The sequence below is a fragment of the Aotus nancymaae genome, unplaced genomic scaffold (assembly GCF_030222135.1).
Source record: "Aotus nancymaae isolate 86718 unplaced genomic scaffold, 86718_ANA_hifiasm-v0.15.2.pri h1tg000006l, whole genome shotgun sequence".
In the NCBI taxonomy this organism is placed as follows: Eukaryota; Metazoa; Chordata; class Mammalia; order Primates; family Aotidae; genus Aotus; species Aotus nancymaae.
In genome coordinates, this window is record NW_026988417.1 from 90,967,988 (window position 1) to 90,981,789 (window position 13,802).

General features: G+C 33.7%; 1 protein-coding gene across 5 annotated transcripts in view; it reads left to right on the top strand.

Moving 5' to 3' along the window:
- RAP1GDS1 (Rap1 GTPase-GDP dissociation stimulator 1) overlaps nucleotides 1-13,802 on the top strand; it is a 195,143-nt gene that overhangs the window by 15,408 nt on the left and 165,933 nt on the right. For 4 of the 5 annotated variants that reach the window (XM_021666785.2, XM_021666783.2, XM_021666786.2 and 1 more), the window contains exon 2: nucleotides 11,944-12,054. In XM_021666785.2, coding sequence (XP_021522460.1) covers nucleotides 11,944-12,054 — 111 coding nt within the window. The remainder of the gene's footprint in view (nucleotides 1-11,943; nucleotides 12,055-13,802) is intronic. The other variant, XM_021666784.2, reaches the window with a different exon arrangement.

Sequence of the window (13,802 nt, forward strand, 5' to 3'; positions counted from 1 at the left end):
TTTAATAAGGGCACTAATTCCATTCACAAGGGCTCCACTCTCATGACCTAATCACCTCCCAAAGGCCCCACCTAATGCCTTCACATTGGGGTTTGGATTTCAGCATATAAATTTTGAGGGGACATTCCATCTATAATAAGTACGCTTTCTAAAATATAAATCTGATTGTTTTACTCATTAGACAATTTTGTAATGGTTTTCCATTACCTAGAGCAGGCTTCCCAAACTCAAATGAAACTGATTAAAGGTAGTTAAATGATCATTTTTTTGACATACTTTTTTTTTTCATATTGAATAGAAGAGAATTTTTTTATTTCCATGAAGATACCAGCTTTCTCTTATATTTTTTGAAGTATGTCTTTCTTTTTGTCATTTTCTTACTTTGAATAAAAAAGAACAGCTTAGAAATATATTTAGCTACTGTAACAAAGACAGGAATGAAAACATAATGAATGGCAGCTAACAGTGGACATCATTCTAGGGATACAGAAGGAAATGCTAGGACTATGCAACTAGAGCATTTGCCCAAACTAAAAGAGGATTCCCTGCTCAACCTCAACAAGTTTTGCTCTAGGAATGTGGGCCCAAGGAAGCCAGATTTTTGACTTTTCAAAAGAAGTCAGAAACCAGATTTTTAAATCTGAAATCTTCAGATGGTTTTGGAAGTGGAAACATATTGTGATAACTGGAACATTAAATAATATGATTCTCTGTCTATTTGGCTAGATTAGGGAACTGATAATCAGTAAGGTCAAGAGACAGGTCTGAGTTCATGCCTTTAGTTATGGGTGGTGTCAGGCCTAGAATGTTGATCTCTCAACTCCTGTGCTAGTGTTCTTTTTATTATAACAGGCTAGCTCCAATATGTTACTGAAGAAAAGCAAGCACACACATACATACACACACACACATAAACGTGAGTGAATAAGCTAATATAAGGATTCATTCAAGTAAGTGAGTTAATGGAAAACTCTTGACTCTAACATTTCCACTAACAGAATCGCCTCATTCCTGTAGTACTGAGATACTAGACTTTTTGCTCCCCAGTCCTTTCTATATACTATGACCAGATAAATATTTTTAAAAGATACTATGTCAATTGTATTACTTTCTTATACAAGAATCTAATATTGATTCAGTTGCCTGTCATATGAAGTCTAAACTCTGCTGAGCTTTCAAGACCCACAGAAATTTTCTACCTCTTATTTCTTATTACTCTCTGAAATATATCTTCCTTTAATATTTCACTGTCCCCTATATTCTTCATCATAACACCAGTACATCTTTGATGCTGTTATTACTTCTTCTAGAATAGCCTGTTTTCTTCCCTCTTCTTAATTATCTTTCATACTCTAACTCATTAAGATGGCTCCTGGGTTCTTCTACTGACCTCTCATTTCTGTGGTTCCTGCTACTTCTTAGATTTCAAATCTCATTTAGTGATAGAGTTCTGTTCACTCAGTGTTTTATATTTCTTTTTGACATTCAGTAAATACTTGTTTGTAGATGTTACAAAGTCACTACAGATTTAGGCATTCTCCTACTCTTAACAACAGTATCCTACATTGATAATAGGAATGTTTGTAATAGAGTTTGTCAAGCAGCAGCCTGTAGGCCACATATACCATGTACATGGATTTTGTTAAGGAAATTTTAGAAATTGGAGTTAGCTGTCAACACTTAAATATCAAAAAATTTCTGATGAAAATATGCTTTTTGGCCTAGTGGTGGCTCACACCTGTAATCCCAGCACTTTGGGGAGGCCAAGGCAGGAGTGTCACTTGAGGCCAGGAGTTCAAGACCAGAGTGGCCAACATGGCTACTAAAAGTACAAAAATGAGCCTGTAGTCCAAGCTACTCAGGAGGCTGAGGCATGAGAATCACTTGAACCCAGGAGGTGGAAGTCACAGTGAGTTAAGATAGAGCCACTGCATTCCTAGCTGGGCAGCAGAGCAAGGCTTTGTCTCAAAAAAAGTAAAAAATTTACGGTCCCTGAGGCTGCATTCCCATTAAACCATCATCTGTAGTTGTCCTATTATATAGGACACTCAATAAAATTTCACTCAATAAAACTGCTGTTTATCTGGTTCCTGGAGGTATCTGAATTGCTAAAGATTTAATTATGTTCAAAATTAAGTTGAATTTATTATTAGTTTTTGAAAATTAATAAATTTATTTTAAAATTAAGAGGTTAATTGTGAAAATTTAATTGTACAAGTAGTCAAGAGCACAGTTAATTACTTATGATCTTTACAGTCAGTAATCATGCTTAAACTGAATTTTTAATTAATCAGAATGATACAAGAAACCATAGAGATATGAGATAGATTCTCTGCTTGCCCAAAAACGATGTATAGCTTTTGGCAAGTTGCTTAAGCTCTTTTATATCCTCATTTCATATATATCCTTAAGATACTAGCGTTGTCATTGATTAAGAACCACAGAATAGATTCCAAATGAAGGAAATGCAGAGCCTATTTTATAAGGAACTAATACAAATTTTAATATGGAAACTTTCAAGCTCAGTTACCTCATAAGGACTTCACTAACCCAAACCAAGATCTGTTGGATTTTTTCTTTCCTTATTTTTGGCCTTGTAGCATTAAATAAATCTAGGGAAAATGATGGTGTTGCATTTTAAAAAGTCGTCAATAGTCTGAGGTCAGGAGTTTGAGATCAGCCTGACCAACATGGAGAAACTCTGTCTCTACTAAAAATACAAAATTAGCCAGATGTATCCTAGCTACTCAGGAGGCTGAGGCAGGATAATCGCTTGAACCCGAGAAGTAGAGGTTGCATTGAGCTGAGATGGCGCCATTGCACTCCAGCCTGGACTACATCTTAAAAAAAAAAAAGTCCTCATAATATAATAGGACCACTATATTGTTTCTAATGAATATTATTTTCTTGTATCTTAGCATTTTCTAATATATAAGAATTCTATAAAAGTATTTAAAATAATTATATGCAAAAGAATTGCATAAGTTATCATTTAAAATTTTTTAAATTACATTTAATTTTTTTAATGATATAAAAAATTATATAAAATAATTTCAGATAACTAGTTAATTCTTCTAATTTGTGGGTGGGAATTTTTTGTCATAGGAAAATCAATCAGAAATTGTACTTAAAAAAATTGGCTTCAGAGCTGTGAGAAACATACCATCAAAGATTTTTTTAACAAGAAATTTGTCAGATTTTAAAAACAATTTTTGAACTCTTCTGAAATTTCGCATTTGAAGATTCTTCAAGTAACTTCAACGTAAAAGATGAAACTGATCATTATGCAAAACTTACACTGATGTAGTTATGCTTCAGAGAAATAAAAATGTTGATTTGTTTTTAATATAAGCTATATTTAGTCTTAAAAATATAGTTAGGGCAAAAAAAAAATTGTGTGAGCTGATTATTTTCCTTTTAGTCGCAGAAATGCATTTCTGGGGAGGGCGGTGTGGTATTAAGCTCCAAAAAAAACCTGTCCATTGTGTCACATTTCTGGCTTTTATGTGGTATGTACAAATCACCATCAGTCAAATCAGAAACACGAGGATACCATATTAGGCATTATAAACGGTGACAAAGAAGTAGTGCAAGTAGTCACATTTTCTGCTTTTGAAATGCTTAAACTCTAACTAGTAGATAAAGAATAATAGAAAATGAGTGATTTAAAAAAGGACATAATTTAGATTCCCAAGAGAAAACACAGGCCACTAAGAATTTAAATAAGAGGACATTATATTTACTTTTTCAGCACCTAGTACAGCTTCTTGGATATATATAAGTACACATTACTTAAAATGATCTGGAACATTTTTCTAGAATTTATTTATTCAGTTAAACACTTATTGAAAGCTAAAGTGTATATCCACCATTATACTACACTTTTGTTTTGAGATGGAGTCTCACTCTGTCACCCAGGCTGGAGTACAATGGCATGATCTTGGCTCACAGCAGCCTCTGCCTCCCAAGTTCAAGTGATTGACCCACCTCAGCCTCCCAGGTAGCTGGGATTACAGGCACCTGCCATCATGCCCGGCTAATTTTGGTACTTCTGTGGAGATGGGGTTTCACCATGTTGGCCAGGCTTGTCTTGAACTCCTGACCTCAGGTGATCCTCCCAGCTCAGCCTCCCAAAGTGCTAGGATTACAGGCATGAGCCACCATGCCTGGTCAATATCCATATAATTTTTAAAAATAATGTTATCTGTAGGTTTTTTCCCCTTAACTTTTATTTTAGATCCAGGGGGCACATATGCAGGTTTGTTACCTGGGTAAATTGCATGATGCTGAGGTTTGGGTACAAATGGTCCCATCACCCAGGTACTGAACATATTAAATAGTACACAATAGTTTTTCAACCCTATGTAATTTTAAATTTCCATTTCCAAAGCTAAAAATACGATTATTTTTAGAAAACTTTATCTTGTATTTACAGCTAAAACCAATCAAATAATATAATGCTATTTATTGTACTATTTTAACCAAACCATGTTGTGAATATTAAGTTATGGTAGCCAGTTATATTTTCTGAAGATGATCACAACAATATCTCTTACCTCACATTTTTTTAGAACTTGCTACCACCCATTAAGAGTTGGGGTCTAATTCTCCTATTGAATCTGAGCACACTTAGGTAACCAGTAGAATGCAGCAGAAGGGATGCTGTGGGACTTTCCTAGCTTAGGTCATCAAAGGCAGTGCTGCTTCCACTCTGATTGTTGGAATACCAGCCTGCTTGGAGCTCTGAGAAGTCCAAGTACCTGGAGGCTGCTATGTTGTTAGGAAGTTAAGCCTTGTAGAAAGATCTCAAGTCTCAGATATCAGATTTCAGGTCAAAAATCATAGTCTTGCCTTTCATGCCAGTCACCAGCCATATCAGATGAACTGTTGGATGATTCAGATGATGCCAGTTTCAGCCATAGAGTTACTCCCTGTTACTCCTAGCCTTTGAGACTCTGCATCAAGGCCCTAGATTTTGTGAAGAAGAGACAAGCCATCTTCAATATGCCTTTGTGAATTCCTGGTTCAGACTTTATGAGCATAATAAAATGGTTTTTGTTGTATACCAGTAAATTTGGGGTGATTTGTTATATAAAAACAGTAACTGAAACAGTTATAAAACTTAAAAGATACATTTTCTCAGTGAGAGATAGGTTGTTACTGAAATTCATCAAAGTAGGAACTACCTGCTGAATAAATGTTTACTGAGTATTTCTTTCATTTCAAATAAAGATAGCCTAAAAAGAAGTTTGCCTAGAGAAATTTGGTTTCTTTCCATGTTCTTTATTCTGACATTGTCTTGAAGAAATATTAATTGACTATTCTAGCAGCCAGGAAAGAAATATGTATGTTTAATGAATGCTGTGGGTTTTAACATAGCTTCGTGATAAATTTTACCAGTTCGTTGAATGAAAAATGTCAGTTAGTACTTTTGAATTAATAAGGATAATTTCCACAAAAAATTTAGTATTTATATTAACATAGGAGCCTAACAAAACTTTGTAGGAACAAAGGAATATCTGTACTGATCTCTCCAACTGATAATTGTTATCCCTGATACTAATTTTAATGTTAATGTATAATAATAACATTATCGCTAATATATTTGGCAGTTGTTTTGAGTTATACCTTTCCTGTCACTTCTTAGAAGACAGTGGACTTTCTAGGTTAATCACTATTGAATAAAATTATAACTCTGTCGTAAAATTACCAAGGGATTTCTGTTATGTAGTACATATTATGATTTCCTAAAATAATATAATAATTATAATAATGGGTACTTTTTAATAAGATTATTGCTATAGCTGGGCATGGTGGGCTCATGCCTGTAATTCTAGCATGTTGGGAAGCCGAGGTGGGAGGATGGCTTGAGCTAAGGAGGTCGAGGCCAGCCTGGATACCATAGAAAGACTCTGTGTCTCTGAAAAAATATTATCAGCTGGGTAGGGTAGTCAGCACTATGCCCCAGCTATCCAGTTTGCTGAAGTGGGAGGATTGCTTAAGCCTAGGAGGTTGAGGCTACAGTGAGCTATTATTGTGCCTCTGCACTCCAGCCTGGGTGGCAGAGTGAGACCCTGTCTCAAAAAAAAAAAAAAAAAAAAGAAAAAAAAAAGATTATTGCTGTGAGTGCCAGGAGCCAAAACATTATGGACCTATCACATACAGACACAGTGTATGTGATGTCTGTGTGTAGAGCCTAATTACATACAGACATAATTCTTGAACTGTATGGGAAAAGGTCTTTAGGCATTGTGTGAAATAAAATTTTACAAGTTGTATTTTGCTCTTATTTATTATGGTTTAATATTGTAGTTGTGAAGATCATCTGTCAGACTCTTGACCTTCTAATCAAACATGACAAGTAAGACTAGAGTGTTTCTAGTTCAGACTATAATAGACTTTTAACTCCATTTAAGAATGAATGAAAGTGACTGGTCAGAAAATTTCTTTCACATTTCCAAAATAATTAAGAAGATAACTTAGAGTGAAATGAAGTCATTGTTTTTATATAGCCCATTTTAATAAAAAATATTTCTTAATCAGGGCAGTTTATACCATAATTTCTAATAAAACATGCAAGTGCGAGTAACTCAAAAGTAATGCAGGTTTTCAGAATTTACTAAATTTTCACTATAGTGAGTAGCGTGAGTATCCTAGAAGAATTTCCTGTCCTAGAGGTATTTTCAATCTAATAGTAGAACTACAAACAGGGTTTTATTTACCTAGAACTATAAAACTAGCAAAATGAAAAATGCAGAAAAAAATACAACTATATAAAATTCTACCAAAATAATCCCATATATAGATTGCAAGCTTATTGATGAAGTTAAGTTCTGGGATTTAACCTTGGGTATAGAGTTCAAACTGCTTGACCCTATAAGCCCTTACATTTTATGAAATCTTAACTCTTCTAAAGTAAGGTAGGTAAGTGATATGCGATTATAATTAATTTGTGATGAATTATAATTAACCTGGAATGAAAGAGGTGTATCTAGTGGATAGATGTGTGAGTAGGCACAGAATTTCAATATCATTGCAACCTGGAAAGCCATACTGGAAGCAAAGGCCGTGTGTATGAATAGGTGTGACTACATGTAAAAGTAACAAATTAATTAAGGTAGAAGTTAGGTGTGTAACATTTTTGAAATTTAGTTTGGAATTTTCATTAAATAGAATAGTTTTTAACTCGTTTCTTTTTAAATATTAGAAATATTTCTAATTATCCTAGTACTGCCTGGATTGCCTTTGAAATATTGCACACATGCACCCTGAACAGTTGCTTTTTTGCTCAGATATTTCTTTTTCAGATCATGCATATATAATGTATATTCACAAAACATATTTAGTATTTACGTATATTCCTGTTAGATCTTGCCTCTATGGAACTTAATCGTGGAAACTAATTTAACAAAGTTGCCCATTCACATTAGCTTCATATTCTTTTTAATTTTCAATTTTTTATTGGGACCAAGTAATAATTATGAAGGTAGTGATAAATGATTAAACGTTAAATACTTTTTCTAAGCTCCCAGTTTTCTTATGTTTTTCTTTCTTGTTTATATCTTAACAGCAAGCATCTATAGCAGCAGTAGCAATGAAGGGAGACATGTTTTTTTTTCATATTGTTAGAAGTCAGTGAAATGGGGAATAACTGGAGAATTAGATTACAATACAGTACTCTTCCTTTACAGGGATCAGGAGACATGATTTTTATACTTAAACTTTTTTAGCTTGCTAAGAAATAATTTTAATGGTGATTGATTATGTGATAATTATACAAGGTAGCTCTTTTACTGTAGATATGTCACCTACACATGAAAATAGGACAACTTATTTAAATTTCAGGAATGACAGAATTCTAAAATATGTTGAAATAAATTTAACAATAAAGAAATTATATAAAAATAGAAAATTTCATGTTTGTTAGGTATAAACAAAATATGGGAGCCTAGAAAAGGAAGGTTCCTCCGACTGTAGAAATACGGAATACTTCATATAAGACTTGGCATATTAGTTGACTTTGCCAAGTAAGTAGCCATGATATATGTGGAAAATGCACAGAAAGGAATTTTAGATAAGAATTTAATTCTCAGCATTGTAAAAATGAAAGTGTGCTTGGGAAAAAGCCAATAACATAGTGGGACTGACACACATGATGTTGTGTGAGAAAGTAATGGGAGATGAGGGTATAATGAGTTGTAAAAGTTTCTGATTGGTTTAGGACCAGCTCTGTAAACAAAAGAAAAGTAGGAAACTGAAATACAACACAGTAAAACAGAAAATATTATAATTTTTTAACACAGACCTTTCGACTTGACAGGCTAACAGAAACTATTATTCCTACTTTGTTAGATAAGCTTTTAAAAATAGCTCCATTCAGTCAGATACTAAGCCATTTAGATAAGTAAAACGTAATATTCATGAGAGTTTGCTATTATTTCCAGCTGCTAAGCCAGGTGCCCCAAATTGACTTAATGCCATTCATTTTGAGATAAACTTGAAATTCTTCCATTCATGCATTGGCTGTATTCTAGGTACTTGAAAACCACATTAGCATAGAAATAATTTTTTTTTTCTTAGATTTGATGTGGATAATGATACTAGTAAAGCTTTGTTACTAGATAGGTGAAAATTATAGATTTAGAAAAAAATTGAGTGACATTTGAAGGGAGGTAAAATGTCTTGAACTTTTACAAGCACATTTAGTAGTTCTTATCATGTGCTTGTCTCCTGTCGGTTTTATCATCAACAGTGGTATAATTGTCCAAAGATAACAAACACATATCTATCTATATACCCATGTATTACTTACTAGCATATAGTAAAATGTTAGAATTGATTAACATTTAAAAATACGATGTTTTAGATCCAATAACCTTGAAAATAAAGCTACCATTTCTGAATAATATTGTGAGGAAGATAAACTGAAAAAATGCCACCACAAATAACATGAAGAATTTCATAACTTCCTAGTTTAACATGACACTGTCTTGAGATTGGTTCTTTGGGACAATCATTTGTTCACAGTCAAGTATATTCTTTGATGATGATGATGATCTTAAGTACTTTTAAGTCAAATTATTTGAACATTAAAACAGCATCACTCTCCTCATTAGTTTTTCTTAGATGTTAAGAAAAGAGGAACTGATAACTAAAAATTTAGGTCTTATTAAAACTCTTCTATTACATTAAGTACTTACAGACCAGTAAATAATTTGTTTCCGGTTTATAGAAGAGAGGTTGGAGCATAAAGAGCCTCTGGTGCCTAAATGAAATGAAAAAAAAAAAGGCTTGGCAAAATTTGAAAGTTTTAATGGGGAAGTATAGATGTTTGTATATATTTTTAACAGGGACTTTTGAGAAATGCTAGGAATGACAGCTGTTCAGGGTTACCAGAAGTTGCATCAGGTTTTATCCAAATGTAACAAGTCCTAAAATGTGGCAATTCTTTATATTGATAGGGAGATAAAGCAGGGGTCTGTCCAGCTGGATAAAAGAAAGGACAGAAGGAAAGAGCATACAGTCCTAATATTCTGAAGGGCATGCATATATTAGGAAGAGAAGAGGGCTCTGTGTACAACTGGGGTCACACTAATATTAAAGGGGCAGATAGAGAGGAAGATCTATTGAAGAAGACCAAAAACAAGTGTTCAGACTGATGTTTCTAAGTTAAGAGGTGTTTCAGAAATGTAAAAACAGTCTATTGCTACAGAGATATCACAAAGGAGGATTGAGAAAAATTCATTGGCTTCGTCAAGATACCGTTTAAAACCTTTGACAGTAATTTTGATAAGCTTTTAGTGAACTTGGTTAGATCAGGTTTTAAGGAGTGATTAAGTGTGTAGGAAGTGGGAGACTCAGAATTAATGACCAAGTAAACTTTGCTTTAACCCTTTGAAGATGTCACATATTCTTTCACTAGACAAGCTAGACCATATGTTGATGTACAGGAAAGAAGTGGTTTTAAGAAAAAATTTTGTTTGTTAATATTCCTCCATTTCTGTCTCTACTTACTGCCTCATTACAAGCCAGAAGCTGACACATTTTCATTAGAAGAATTTCAGTGTTTTTAAGGAAATATAAAATACAAATCTCTGGATTTACACAGAAAGTAATTTGCATGCTACGGATTTACTACTGAAATTTACTGTCATGGTTTGAAGGAGTGCAAAAATAATATCCTCTGTTTCTTACCCAAGTTTAGAACCACTGGAGGTAAAAGCAGATGAGTTGTCTGCTAGAATTTAAAATATCTGCTTAAAATCAATAAAGTCTAGAGTTAAGGCCTCTATTTGTATAGCCACAATGGGATTATGAATACTTTATTACTGAATTATACATATTTACTCATTTTGTTACTGGTATACCTGGACAGCCACAGGTGTGGAAGAACAGAAAATTCTTGTCCCTTCCTTAAGAACAAGAATGCAGAAGGGCTGAACCATACATGTCCAATAGTCCTTTTCAGCCTTAATCAGATAAATCTTTCCTCTTCTGGAGAATGGAAACATTCTTTGATATTGTTTCAGCTTCTGCAGGGAAACTAACCTTTAAGGAACTACCAGGTGTCCAGTTTTAGCATATCAATGAATATCCACAATATCTAAAAAGGCTATATATATTGTATATATTTTTTCTGGCTATATATATTGTATATATTGAGACTAAATTTTTTTCATGTGTTCAAACCAAAACAGCACAGTAACCAAGATTGAATACAGAAGTAGATAGGAGAGTCCAGTTATCTTCTGTTGAACCACGTTATAAAGATTCCTTTTTTTTTTTTTTTTTTAAAGAGACAAGGTCTTGCTCTGATGCCCAGGCTGGAGTGCAGTGGAGCAATCCTAGCTCACTGTAGCCTGAAACTTTTTAGACTTAAGTGATTCTCCCACCACAGCCTTCCAGGTAGCTGAGAATACAGGCACATGCCACCATATACAGTTAATTTATTTTTATTTTTCATGGAGTCGAAGACTCCCTTTGTTCCCCAGGCTGGTATCAAACTTCTGGCCTCAAGTGATCCTTCCACCTTTGCCTCCCAAAGTGATAGGATTACAGGCATGAGCCACCAGGCCTGGATGAGATTTCTAAAAATTTAAAACAGTGCCATTCTTCTTACTAAATTTTTTTGTTTGGAAATAATAGCTTTTTTCATTAAAATGCTAATTATGTTAATATGCAATAGGTTTATAATTGTTACATTTAAATAAATTACTAAATAAATTGAAAAAAGTCTCAGTTTTGATTTTTTAATATGTTAAATGTCTATAGGAATAAAAAAGGAAAGCTCTTTGGGATTCTCAATTACTTTTAATAGTGTAAAGAGGTTTTGAGAATCTGTGGTCTAGAGGAATTCACATATAATTTAGAAAGAAAGCAAGGCTTTATATAATCCAAAATATGCATATTAGGGCTCAAAGCAGTACTTCAATATGAAGTATTTTTCAAATGACAGTATTAAGGTAAGTTTTGTAGTTATCATCCTTTGTATTATTTGGAATCATATTATTTTGGAGTTTTTCTAAACTGTTATTTTTTATTTTATGTCTTTAATGTACAACAGAGGAAGTCAACAATGAAATAAAATATTTGCAAAACTATATTTTTTTGTGAACATTTAATTTTTCTAAACCATAGTTGCTTTCCTGAACAAGCTTGATACGTTATAAGAATATGGAAAAAAGATATTCTTTGACAATCTTTGGAATATTCCTGATATCTTACAGGTAACAGAATATTTCATATCTGAGTTAAGTGAACAAAGTATATTTAAAAATTTTTTAATAGTACAGTCTAATGCCATTTTGGAATGTATGTAGAGGTTAATTTGCTATTATATAAAGCTCTTCAGTTTAATGATAACTGTTTATCCTTTTATCATGTTAACATATGGTGGTCAAAATGTTGGTGAGTTTCTGATTTTTCTTTTTTTTTTTCTTTAAGCAGATAATCTCAGTGATACCTTAAAGAAGCTGAAGATAACAGCTGTTGACAGGACTGAGGATAGTTTAGAAGGATGCTTGGATTGTCTGCTTCAAGCCCTGGCTCAAAATAGTAAGTTTCATTATGTTTACTCAAATTCCAAACGAGAAAATCAAATCAGTAGTCATTCAGAAACTGGTGTGTAGTTAAGCACATAACTTTGTATTCATATAACTTGAATTCTTTTGAATCATATCCCTGAATACTGAGATTGTTTTACATGTTCCACCCTCCTACCCACCCTCCACGCCCCTCCCAGGATCCTCAAAGCCAGATTGATAGGCAAAGAAAGGAGGAATTGATGGGTGGTGATGACATTAATACCAGTCCCAGAGAGAGGCCGTTGTTTGTTCCTAACACTAAAGCATCATAGTTGTTTTTCTTAACACCTACATTTGTGCTTTAAAAATAGACTGTTTTATATGTAGGGAGAGTGGGGAAGGAGAGAGAAGAGAAACATAGGGGAGCTTAAAACACTTAACATTTTTTTGAGATATTATCATATTTTAAAATAATTGTACTTTAAAATAATATGTATGCATAGATTTGGAAAGAACCATTAGTAGTCATCAAAAGTCTTTTGAAGTTGAGGTAAGATTTTTATCTTTGATGTGGTAAATAATGCTAGAGATAGAAACTGCACAATTCTTCTTTGACACATTGTCTTGCATTTTATTTATCATATTTCTATTCACTAATTTCTGTATTATCACCATCAATAGATCAGTATAGAGTGATTTTCATTTGTTGTCTTAATTGTGCTTGGTTGTGCTATGGTTTGTTCTGTACTTGTTTTTAATTACGCTGTTGTCCTATCCTGAGACTAATTATGTAGCTAACAGAGAATCCAGGGGCAAGTGTATATTGTTACAGTTTTAATTGTAGGGTTTCAACACTTGTTGATGTATGTGTTTTTTAATTTTTAGTAAATCGTGATTAGAAAAATCTAAAATGATTGCAATGCTCTTCATCAAAAAAGCGCATTTTAGAGCTAGCTTTTAAAATTCTTTTTCAGTAATTATTTTGAGATTGTAACTCTGTCAAGCTGTTTAATCTTGGAGATAACAGAGAAGGGATTTGAAACAAGGAGTTTAACCAGAGCATCTGGATAAGGCTCAAAGTGGTAAAGAAAAAGGACGGGAAAGGAGAGCGTCAAAGACTGCTATCCATTTTAGTAGACACGTGGCTATTTAGATTTAATACAAGTAAATAAAATTTAAAAGTAAGTTCCTTAGTCTCACTTCTCAGTAGCTTTATTTGGCAGATGACCACCCTCTTGGGGATCACAGATATAAAATATTCCCATGATCATAGAAAATTCTTATGGATAGCACTGGTCTAGAAACTAGAAAGAACCACACAAGGACCTGATTTTTTTTTTTTTACATGTGCCAGAATGGGCAGCTTTCCACAGTTAACATAATTAGCCTAAGTAAATTAAGTATCTCAGGTGTGTTTTTTTGAACAGTTGTTCTATGATAACCTTTGTCTGTTTTCAGTGACCCTTTTTTTTCTCTGTTAGAAAACAGTAAACTTTTTTTTTTTTTTTTTGAGACGGAGTTTCGCTCTCGTTACCCAGGCTGGAGTGCAATGGCGCGATCTCAGCTCACTGCAACCTCCGCCTCCTGGGTTCAGGCAATTCTCCTGCCTCAGCCTCCTGAGTAGCTGGGATTACAGGCACGCACCACCATGCCCAGCTAATTTTTTTGTATTAGTAGAGACGGGGTTTCACCATGTTGACCAGGATGGTCTCGATCTCTTGAACTCGTGATCCCTCGCCTCGGCCTCCCAAAGTGCTGGGATTACAGGCTTGAGCCACT